This window comes from Lithobates pipiens, unplaced genomic scaffold, assembly GCF_037356315.1.
Source record: "Lithobates pipiens isolate NorthernLeopardFrog02 unplaced genomic scaffold, aLitPip1_a1.2 Scaffold_8, whole genome shotgun sequence".
NCBI lineage: Eukaryota > Metazoa > Chordata > Amphibia > Anura > Ranidae > Lithobates > Lithobates pipiens.
This window is the reverse complement of record NW_027507903.1, coordinates 80,439,279-80,451,716: the sequence shown is the minus strand read 5'-3', so window position 1 is coordinate 80,451,716 and position 12,438 is coordinate 80,439,279. Positions and strand designations below refer to the sequence as shown.

The window sequence follows — 12,438 nt, the reverse complement described above, 5'->3', positions numbered from 1 at the left end:
TTCTCCACAACAGTATTACGGACCTGCCTGGTGTGTTCCTTGGTCTTCATGATGCTCTCTGCGCTTTCAACAGAACCCTGAGACTATCACAGAGCAGGTGCATTTATACAGAGACTTGATTACACACAGGTGGATTCTATTTATCACCATCAGTCATTTAGGACAACATTGGATCATTCAGAGATCCTCGCTGAACTTCTGGAGTGAGTTTGCTGCACTGAAAGTAAAGGGGCCGAATAATTTTGCACGCACCACTTTTCAGTTTTTTTATTTGCTAAAAAAGTTTAAAGTATCCAATAGATTTCGTTCCACTTCACAATTGTGTCCCACTTGTTGGTGATTCTTCACAAAAAATTTTAATTTTATATCTTTATGTTTGAAGCCTGAAATGTGGCAAAAGGTTGAAAAGTTTAAGGGGGCCGAATACTTTCGCAAGGCACTGTAAATATTTTACATAAATGAATAAAAGCTGATCATTGTAATCACCCCATCACTGATAAATGGTTTGCCTTAACCCTCTAATATAACCAATTTATTTGTTGTAGGGCTTTAAATAAGTCACAGCACATATGACCAATGAATAACTGGTATCCAACATTGTTGTTTAACCACTTGCACGTACCTGTACATCATTCTGCTTCAAGTGGTTGTACCTGCAGGCATCACCCCGATACCGCTTTTTAGAGCCGATGGACGGCTTTTTTTTAAGAACTGATGCGGCTAAGCAGCCCCTCCATTGTTATTAGAAGCAGTGGGAGGGGATGTCCACCAACCCCCGTCACTCCACCTGGGCGCAATTGACCAGCCGCCATGTCTGCTGGCTTGCCAGAGACCCGATCAAAGCCGGAATCAGCTTTGATCGGGTCTCGGATCTAGTAACCTGGAAGTGACGCGACAACATCACTTCCGGTTTACTGGAGCCTTAACCACTTGCTTACTGGACACTTAAACCCCCCTCCTGTCCAGACCAATTTTCAGCTTTCAGCGCTGATGCACTTTAAATGACAATTGCACGGTCATGCTACACTGTACCCAAATTAAATTTTTATAATTTTTTCCCACAAATTTCTTTTGGTGGTATTTGATCACCTCTACGATTTTTATTTTTTGTTTAAAAAAAAAAATGAAAGAGCAAATAAAATTTTTTTTTTTGATATTTTGTTATAAAATTTTGGAAACGGGTCATTTTTCTCCTTCATTGAAGTGACAGTGATGGGCGCTAATGGGTGGCAATAATGGGCACTGATCGGTTACACTGATAGGCAGCACTGCTAGGTGGCACTGATTGGCACCACTGGTGGGCATTGATAGGTGGCACTTGTGGGCATTGATAGGGGGCACTAATGGGCACTGGCAGGTGGCACTGGCAAGGGGTACTGGTGTGCACAGAGGAGGTAGATGTGCCTCCTTCCTCTTGAGGACCGATATCCCTTGAACATAAGTCAGTGATCGGCTTTTTTTTCTCCTCGCGCTGTCATCGTGAGGAGAAAAAGAAACAATTACCGAGCTTTTGTTTACATCGTGATCAGCTGTCATTGGCTGACAGCTGATCACGTGGTAAGGGGCCGGGATCGACCCCTTACTCGGATCGGTGATCACCCGAGTCTGTGACCATGGCACGCGCCCTGCTGGGAGCGTGCAAAGGGGAGGCCGTCATATGACACCCTCCCGGAAATTCAGGTCCACGTTGTGGCCATCGTTCGGCTATAGCGCAGACGTCAAGAGGTTAAAGGTGCCAGATTAAAAAAAACTATTTCAGTTTTCGAAACAGTCAAACTTGCTGTTTTGAATGATTTAAAGTGCAAAGGAGGGATTTACCTGACATGTGACTGTTGCTGTCACAAGGGGTGTTTACTTTCCTTGTTTTAAGTACCATAGTTTGCCGCCATTCCACGAGTGTGCGCAATTTTAAAGCATGACGCGTTAGGTATCTATTTACTCGACTTAACATCATCTTTCACATTCCATAGAAATTGGGCTATTTTTTTTTTTATAAATCATAAAAGTGTACTTTTTCCCCAAAAATTGCATTTGAAAAAAACACTGCGTAAATACAGTGTGGCATAAAATATTGCAACAGCTGCCATTGTATTCTCTAGGGTCTCTTCTAATATATACTGTCTGGGGGTTTAGGTAGTTTTCTAGCAAAAAATAGATTTTTAACTTGTAAGCAACAAGTGTCAGAAAAACCCACTTAAAGTGGAAGTCCAGGCTAAAACTAAAATCTCTGCATCTATAGCCACCAACATTCTAACACTAACCTATCTAGCCCTGAAAAGACAAAAATAAGAATACATACCTTCTTTGCAGGCGATTTGACCCAATCTCCAACGGCGGAAGCTCTGATTCCACGCTGAGCTGTCTGCCGCAGCTTCGCTGTGTAGGCGGGAGCAGAGGACACGGCCGTCAACGGAAGCCCCATAGTAACTCTATGGGTGACATCACTTCCCATTCATTTCACAGCCCTTGTTGGCGGTGTCCTCTGCAGAGCTTCTGCCACTGGAGATTGGGTTGAATCACCTGTATAATGTGAAAGATGATGTTACGCTGAGTAAATTGATACCCAACATGTCATGCTTTAAAATGCGCACACCCGTAGATTGGTGACAAACTACGTTAACTAAAAATCTCCATAGGCGACGCTTTAAAAATTTCTACGGGTTACCAGTTTAGAGTTACAGAGGAGGTCTTGTGCTAGAATTATTGCTCGTGCTGATGATTGCGGCAATACCTGTGGTTTGAACACCGTTTATATACGTGGGCGCGACTTGTGTATGCGCTTGCTTCTGCGTGAGAGCTCCGAGGGACGGGGCGCTTTAAAAAAAAAAAATTATTTATTTAACTTTTTATTTTTACACTGTCCCTTTAAAAAAAAAAAATGTTTGATCAGTTTTATTCTTATTACAAAGGATATACACATCCCTTGTAATAGAAATAAGCATTAACAGATATGGAAAGGGGAAATTCAACGCTGAGAGTTTAAATAAAAATAATATATTAAGTATATTACCGACTCAGCTTAATTTTAACTGGAGTTCTTGAAGCCTTAATAGAATGCATACAGAGAAAATTAAACCAGAGAGGTTTAGCACGGGAATTCAAATGAAACGCACACTGCGGAATAGGTACAAAGTTTTATTGATACAAAAATCAGAAAAAATAGCCAGAACAATTAATCAGAAGCTTCACCAATAGAATGATTAAAACTACTAAAAATAATAAAAAAAACAGCCCGGGTTCATCAGCACACTCAGTCACTCCACATACACATGGGGATGGCTGATATTTTAAAGGCGGAGATAAGGCTTCCAATAGCACCAAATCGCAAGAAATATTTTGTTCAAGGATCCCTTGAATTCTATGACACACAGCGGTGTCAAACATTGGAAGCGGGGATATTGACCTGAGGAAATGGCCACTATGATATTTAGCTACATTGGAAGAGCAGATATATGCTATCCAGACATAATTGCATATGCGATTGCGGGTGGCTATAGAGTCTAGATGTTAGAAACAAATAGATTCAGCATGGGTAGATATATGAGGTGAACTGGAAGTGTCTCTTGTAGGTAAAGTTGCAACAGTTGATTACCGTAAGAACTTATAAATGCGATACAGAAATGAAACACTGTAGTAGTGGGACTTCAGCATCCCTTATCAAGATCTCACCCACTATGCTGCTTGTCTCCATGATCCGTTCATAACGGTGAGGTGTAACAACCATTCGAATCGCATGTGCGATATAGAGTCTAGATGTTAGAAACAAATAGATTCAACATGGGGAGATATATGGGGTGAGCTGGAAGTGTCTCTTGTAGGTAAAGTTGCAACAGTTGATTACAGTAAGAACTTATAAATGTGGTGAGGTGTTACAACCTTTCGAGTGCACTATAGAGTCTAGATGTTACCTTAGCGTTAATGCAATTCAATCGGTCACCTGAGCTTCTTCAGAACGAAGCTCAGGTGACTGAGTGGAATGCATTAACGCTACGGTGCTATACAGCTTGGCCATCCGGCCACCTACATGCGGTTCCATCTCCTGCATCACTTTGCTTAAACATGGAGTAAATCTGGCATCATGGGGAAACACTATCCAGTGACAATTTTGAAGAGGTGTCAGCAATCCAACATTGGCTGATGACTCATTTGACTGCTTTAAAATATCCAGAGTAGGGTTACCTGAAAACCTGGGGATTCGGATGGTTGTTACACCTCACTGCTATGAAGGGATCACGGAGACAAGCAGCATAGTGGGTGAGATCTTGATAAGGGACACTGAAGTCCCGCTACTACAGTGTTTCACATCTGTATTGTATTTATAAGTTCTTACAGTAACCAACTGTTGCAACTTTATCTACAAGAGACACTTCCAGCTTACCCCATATATCTCCCCATGCTGAATCTATTTATTACATAGTAGGTGAGGTTGAAAAGAGACCACAAGTCCATCAAGACCAACCTATGTGTGTGATTATATGTCAGTATTACATTGAATATTTCTGTATGTTGTGGTCGTTCAGGTGCTTATCTAATAGTTTCTTGAAACTATCGATACTGCCCACTGAAACCACCGCCTGTGGAAGGGAATTCCACATCCTTGTCACTCTTACAGTAAAGAACCCTCTACGTAGTTTAAGGTTAAATCTCTTTTCTTCTAATTTTAATGAGTGGCCACGAGTCTTGCTAAACTCCCTTTCGCGAAAAAGTTTTATCCCTATTGTGGGGTCACCAGTACAGTATTTGTATATTGAAATCATTTTATGTTTACCACATGTGATCAGCTGTCATTGGCTGACAGCTGATCACATGGTAAGGGGCCGATTATGATTATAGCTGAGCATTGCACTCAATAACTAGACGACACTAGCTTAGGTGCAAATTGGAATTGACTTTATTTTAAATTCACACAGAATATATACAACACAAAATCAGAAAAGAGCTTGATCACATTACCCTAAACAATGCAAACCATAAACAGTAATATTATTAGCACATCCAAGCAACAGCCAACATAAACTGCAATCTAATGAAACAGTAAACTAATTAACAACTAGTCACCTAGACAAGCCTAGGTGACTCAGGTCAGTGGCTATCCCGACAGTTTGGCACCAGTATTCGAAAAGACCCAGGGCTGACCAAATCTCATTAACTAGCTTTCTTTTCACATATATCTCACTGAGTTTCAAGTTGCCACCCTCAAATGCCAGGGCCCATAGTCAGTAGGCAAGCGGCTACCCTGCAGTCCCCTCCAAAAACCCCGTCCCAATTGGGTCTGTTACACTTTGCAACTGCCTCCCCACAGGCTGGCTTAAAGCTCCTTCACATGGCTGCCTGGCCACATACATCAGATTCCAGTGGCAAGAATCAGCGGATTCTTGTGGTTGGATTGATGGGTGCATGCAAATAACGGCAAGGTACTGACAGGCTGACAGCAGCCGTCACTGTTTGCATGTAGCCGCACACCAAGAAGTTACCTGCTGTTAGGGATGGGTGTCCAAGCCTGGAAGCATCTAACCTAAGAGTTGGAATCTGGTTGCAATGAGCCAGTACAGACAGTTCTTATCTCAGACACTTTAGTATGTAAGGTCTAATGTCCCAGATGTAGAGATGGATGGGTGGATTGTTCCCTCTGCATGCTGAAAGTCTAATGGCATTTTAAACTATAGTTTAACTATAGTAACTACAGTTAGACACACAGCTAGACAAAGTTTTTTTTTTTTTTTTTTAAATAAGGTTACCTGACTTTTAATTGAAACAGCATTAAGAGCAATTTAAAGTCATTGAAGAGATTCTTTACATTTGTCGGAATACACATTGCTGTTGCATAATCATGTGCTTTGGTTCACTGGCACAAAAGTAATATCGATTAGCAAAGTCATTTTCTCTTCATATTCAATTAGTGTTCTCTTTTTTTTTATTTTTTTTTTATTAAAATATGTTTTCATTTCTGAGTTGTCTAAATGATGTGGGAAATCTTTGTGAATCTGGAAGAAAAAGTATGAAAAGAGCTTTAGAGACAAATAAAGGATATATTGTTCACCTACTCAGTCTTATTCTTTACAAAAAGGTCACTCTTATTTATCTTTGATGTTTGGAAAGGCTTGTCATAGAAAGTGCCGACACAAGAAATAGCTTAAGCTCAAGAGCATTTGACATTGAGGAGAATAAAACAAGATGGTTCAAGCCTATTCGGAATAAAGCAATTTTCTCTGCACTTTTCGAGATGGGTTAGTACAATGAAGCCATTATCACTAGACGAAGCAATAAGTACAGTGGAGAAAATTTCAAGAAGACACTGGAACAATGACAGTTCAGCCGTCTGAAAAACTTTCATAGCAGCTTTTCATTTGCCCTTTGTACATGATGATATATAAAAGAATCCGACATGTGTTAATCACTGAAGGACAGTACAAAGTAATTATAAATTGATTATCTGAAGTCTTATTGCTAGCTCAGATACATCATGATGGACAGCTCTTGGTGAGAAAACATTTTACTAGATTTTTTCTACCATAGTAACTATGTGCCGTGATAGACTGTTAGAGACCCAACATACTTGGGTATATTCCTGTAAGTTTTTAAAGTTGTCCATTCATTTTCTGAACGTGTTTAATTTTCTACTGGTTAGGTCACATACACGTTTGTTTTCAACTAAAAAAATTAAAAGGAGCAGGATGGAAAATGTTTCTCAAACAAAGGAAATTCTAACTTTGAATATGACTTTCAGGCAGAAAAAGTCATGGGAAAAATCATACACATTGTTATGAATCCTGTTAAATACATCTTAAGCCGACCATACATGAATCGAAATTTGGCCGGTTTAGCAGGGACCAGCTGAATTTTGATCTATGTATGGGCAGGCTAGTTGTAAAGAATTTGATCTACCCATCGACTTCTGTACAACCAGCCTGTTGGGTTTTTCCCAGTCGATCTGTGCTGCTGGCTATAGCTGGAAGCGTCAGTCTGTGCCTCTGCTTCGGACTCCTTTATCAAGAGCAATGGCACAACCATCAACCCATCCCTGCATGCCAGAGTGCTAGGTGTTGTCCTGGACTCTGAACTCTTCTTTCGGCTCTACATCCAATCACTGTCCAAAGCTTGCCGCCTCAACCTCTGCAACATCTCCAAAATACGCCCCTTCCTAACCAATGAACCCACAAAGCTTCTAATCCACTTCCTTGTTATCTCTTGCCTCGACAACTGCAACTCCCTCATTGGCTTACCTTTAAATAGATTATCCCCCCTTCAGTCCATCATGCATGCTGCTGCCAGACTCATCCACTTTACCAACTGTTCAGCGTCTCCCTCCCCTCTCTGACAATCCTTCCATTGGCTGCCACTCTCCCAACTAATTTGATTCAAAGTACTAACAATAACTTACAAAGCCATCCACAACTCCACTCCTAGTTATAGCACTAATCTAGTCTCCAAATACCCAGCTGTTCCTGATCCTGCTCGTCTGACCTGCCTACTTAAAGCTGTCCAGCTCGCTTCATCTCTGTTTTCTCCTTGGTCACATCACAAGAAACCATCTCCTGCATTCCTGTTTAAAGACTGGCTTGCTGACATACCTTCTAGCTCCTTATCCTGCTTGCTGTTCCTCTACTTGGATCCCTGACTTCTGTCCTGGCTGATTACCCGATTTTGGTTACTGAACTCTGGCCTGGCTGACTACTTGATCCGGTTACTGGACTAGGGTTGCCACCTTTTGTTCAAGTCAAACCCGAACACTTTAGCGGAGCACGCCAATTTTTGTTTTATAGTAAAAACTATACATATATTTTGCTATTAAATTACATTTCTAATCATATGAAGTTAATCACAAGAGTCCCCTTTTACATCAGAGCCCACAGAGTTCCCCTTTTTACATCTGAACTCGCTGAGTTCCCTTTCTCTGTAAGGGGGGACTCTGCAGACTCTGATGTAAGGGAGAACTCTGGGGACTCTAACATAAGGGATGCTCTGGGAACCCTGATGTAAGGGGGGAACACTGAGAACTCTGATGTACGGAGAGGACTCTAATGTAAGGGGGGAACACTGTGGCCTCTGGTTTAAAGGGGAAATCTAATGTAAGGGGTACTCTGAGAACCCCGATTTACCTTGGTGTACTCACTCAGAGGCAGGAGAGAGAAGCAGGGAGACTTCAGTCACAGACAGGGATGGATGGTGAGCTCACTCACCCCTTGGCAGTCAGCATCTCTCATCCAGATGTATCTGAGGCTGCTGAATTCAAATTTTTCCGGCCCCAACTTTCCTTTTCTGAGGCACAGCGCCGGGGATTGGAGTGTGGGCAGACACAGAGGGGTAGGGGTGGGGGGAAGAGGTGCTGATCGAGCCCTCTCTCCTCTCCTGTCTGTGTGTGTGTTTCAGGGGGGGGGTTAGTGTTGGCTTTGAGCAGTGTGAAAGGGGGTGTAACAGACACTTTCAGCTTGGACAACTGCAGCCAGCAACCCTGCTGGGAAGCCATAGCCCAGTCTAACTAATGTGTCCGGGTTTCAGGCAGTCTGAAACCCGGACGCATGATTCGAAACCCGAACTGTCCAGGTGAATCCTGGACAGGTGGCAACCCTATACTGGACTCTGGCTATGCTTTGACTACGCTTACTCTATTTACCTTTTTATTTTTTATTAATAAACAAGTGTGATTTAATTGTACTTCTGTCTCGGTCTGGTTCATGGTTTCTGACAGACCATCTCCTACTTTGTCCACTTTTACCCGATCCCTGAAAACTTTTCTCTTCAGAGAAGCCTTTCCTGCCTCCACCTAACAACCGTACTTTCATTTTCTTCATCAGATCATCCCCCACATTTCTTACCTTTGTATCACTTTACCCTCCCTTATAGATTGTAAGCTCTAATGAGCAAGGCCCTCTGGTTCCTCATGTATTGTATGGTACCTGTACTGTTTGCCCTAACATTGTAAAGCGCTGCGCAAACTGTTGGCACTATATATATCCTGTATTATAAAAATAGTAATCTGTGTATTCACATGGCAGGGATGTCTCCCCACTGTGAGAATACAAAGGGGGAATTGGGTAATTTATCTTTGTTCAACCCACTGGAAGAAATTAGTAATGTATGGGCTGCCTTAGATTACATTTAAATAACAAATATGGGTGAAATTTTAGGGGTTTTCAAATTAATATAGTTGCCTGGCAAACAAAAACTAGCATTTTGATGCAAAATTTGTACAAAATTCTACTAGTGTATAGTCAGCCTAACTGCTTTTAGGTTTATTGTAAGGTATAATAAAGCTGTTAAAGCCAAAATGAATTTTCTGAAAAAGTTATGTGGCCATTTTCACATAAATAGTATTTAGTGATATTTTAGTGTTAAAAAAAATACATAGTGTTATTTTTTTTAAGGACTATAGAAGAAAAAGACAATTTTATTAAAGCCTGGGAAAATTAAAATGATCCTTTGCAGTGGGGCTGAGCCCGCACCTCAAGGGTTAATAGCTTTTGTAGTCTAAAGCCGGGTACAAACTACAGTTTTTTTTTTTCGTGCCACCCGTCGACCGCTGTACTAACCATGTGAGGTTAATCCAGCGATCTCCTTCTCTGAGCTGTTGTGTTCTGCCAGAACGCTCCGATCACTGCTCTCTGCTCTCTGCTATTGGCTCCGAGCGCTGATCAGGAGTAGGTTGGCTGCTGGTTTTCCAGCATGCACATCTGACATACACAAAGGCCAAATGTCAGCCGGGTTTTTTTTTAACTGGCCCTTGTCTCCCAACATTCGGCCCGTGTGTATGGAGCTTAAGGGATATTGCGCTCCACCATGCTCTGGCAGTGGACTGTCCCTTGACATCATTGTATATTTTAAAGATATTTGCAGCTGAGAAATTCAGTCCCCCCATAAGCCTCTAATCGCAACAGAAGCCCCCCATCCTTTCACATCAGAATTGCTGTGGTCCCGATAAAATCTTACAGCGGGCTAAACATGGCCCTCTGCTAAATATTAAAGGGTAATTCCACTTTCGTGGGGGAAAAAATATCAACGAAAAAAAGCAACATAGTGCATATAATTGCAATACTAATCATATTGTTAAATGTTAATCTTTCCTTTTCAGTCTGCAGCCAATGTAATTTTTTGAGAATGCGTTGCAATATGGCTACCTGGAATGGTTCTGTACACAGAATGTATACTGACCACTCCCCAGAAACATAATTTCCTGCTTGTGTGATTGGCTCAGCAATTTTCCCAGAAGTCTGCCTAAGATACAAGTCCGATTTCAGGTATCCCTTGCAACAAAAATGTAATTTTTGGAGAGATACTTTCAATTCCCCTTTCACATTTGGGCAGGAGCGCCATCGGCGGTAAAACGGGCTATTTTTTAGTGCCAATTTACTGTCATTTAGCAGTGCTATTCAGTATTAACCCCCGCTAGTGGGCAACAAAAGGGTTAAAACCGCCCTCAAAGTGCCACGGCAGTGGCTGTTTCGGGGTGCTTTGCAGGCGCTATTTTTAGCGCTGTAGCATCTGCAAATCGCCTCAGTGTGAAAGGGGCCTGTAGGCTCAGCAGATTTCCTCATTAGTGCTTTCCAGCTGCACACCTGACAGTTAATTATGAAACCACTCCCATTAGACCCACTCAGAACAGAGGCACAGACAAACACATGGATTTCTTCAGAATAACAAATGGTAGGAATCTGCAACAAAGTTTGTTATAATCCTTGCAATGAACATAGATCACCCAGAGGAGAATGTTTTTTTTTTCTCAACAAAAGTAGTTACACTTTGCCCAGTTCCCTACCGCCGTATTGTAAAATGACGCCGGCAGGAACCATTCCTCCCTCCGGGTGGGCATCATATGACGGCCTCTGCTTCCCGGCATTGTGGAGAGCGCACGCGCTCATCGCATCACTGGGGACCCGATGTGCATGCCCGGCGGCCACGATGTCTGCCGGGCACCTGCAATTGCCCCGTAACAGAGCCGGGATGTCGATCTGTGTGTGTAAACACACAGATCCACGTCCTATCAGGGGAGAGAAGAACAGATCGTATGTTCCTTGTACAGAGGAACACCGATCAGTCTCCTCCCCTCGTCAGTCCCCTCCCCCCACAGTTAGAATCACTCCCTAGGACACACATTTAACCCCTGCAGTGACCTCTAGTGTTGACCCCTTCCCTGACAGTGTCATTTATACAGTAATCAGTGCATTTTTTATAGCACCAATCTCTTTATAAATGTGAATGGTCCCAAAATAGTGTCAAAAGTGTCCGGATCTGTCTGCCGCAATGTCACAGTCACGATAAAAATCGCAGATCGCCACCATTAGTAGTAAACATAAATAAATAAAAATGACAAATCTATCCCCTATTTTGTAGACGCTATAACTTTGTGTGAAAACCAATCAATATACGCTTTTACCAAAAATATGTAGAAGAATACATAACGGCCTAAACTGAGAAAAAAATGGGATATTTATTATAACAAAAAGTAATAAATATTGTGTGTTGTTTTTTTTTAATTGTCACTCTTTGTTTTTTTGTTCATAGCGCCAAAACAAAAAAACGCAGAGGTGATCAAATACTACCAAAAGAAAGCTCTGTTTGTCAAAATGATCACAATTTAATTTGGGTACAACGTCGCATGACTGCGCAATTGTTATTCAAAGTGTGACAGCGCTGAAAGCTGAAAATTGGCCTGGGCAGGAAGGGGGTGAAAATGCTCTGTATTGGAGTGGTTAAATGTCACAAACTGTGTTCATACATGGGAAAATCCAGTCTGTCTCCACTCTTCAGGGTACATATTGATCTTGTGCTGCTGTTACATTGTGGATAAAGGCACACAATAAAGGAAGTTAAATTAACAACCATTTTGTATTAAACAGGTCTAGGAGACTATGAAGCTGCCCTTAAGATTGACCCTGCCAACCCCAGTCTGAAATCTGATGCTCAAAAGATTCGACGCATTATCCAAGGCTCCATTTCAGATCAGGAATGATGAAATATTTGTATCACTTTTTCTTCCTTTTTTTTCTTTTTACTAATTGCTTTATGTTTGTGTTTATATGTCTCCTAATTTGTAATAAAACCTTGTTTTGTATACTTGTTCTCAGCATGGCTCATAAAAATCTTTCAGTTTCATCTTAGGGCACTTTTTCCAGTATATAGGTTTAAAGTGTATTTTCACTCTGCTCTGCTTATCTGCCTCCCCCCTCCGATGCCACATTTGGCACCTAACGGGGGGAGCAGGTACCTGTTTTTGACAGGTACCTGCTCCCACTTCTAGGTGATCATGCCATGACATGATCACCCTGAAGTTCGGCCCCCTCCTCCTTCCCCCGCCACTGGGCCATTCAGAAGGCGCAGCATGCTTCGCGTATACACAGCAGGAATGAGCCAATGGAAAAGCTGGGGTGCTGACATCGTGGACTCCCTGGACAGGTAAGTGTCCTAGAGAGGTAAGGAAGTCCCCCTCTTCCTCCCGCTGTT

General features: G+C 42.0%; 1 protein-coding gene across 2 annotated transcripts in view; it reads left to right on the top strand.

The window, feature by feature from the left end:
- DNAAF4 (dynein axonemal assembly factor 4) overlaps positions 1–12,051 on the top strand; it is a 90,403-nt gene extending 78,352 nt beyond the window's left edge. For both annotated transcript variants that reach the window (XM_077473988.1, XM_077473987.1), the window contains exon 9: positions 11,835–12,051. In XM_077473988.1, coding sequence (XP_077330114.1) covers positions 11,835–11,947 — 113 coding nt within the window. In that variant the 3' untranslated portion in view covers positions 11,948–12,051. The remainder of the gene's footprint in view (positions 1–11,834) is intronic.
- Positions 12,052–12,438: the final 387 nt, after the last annotated feature.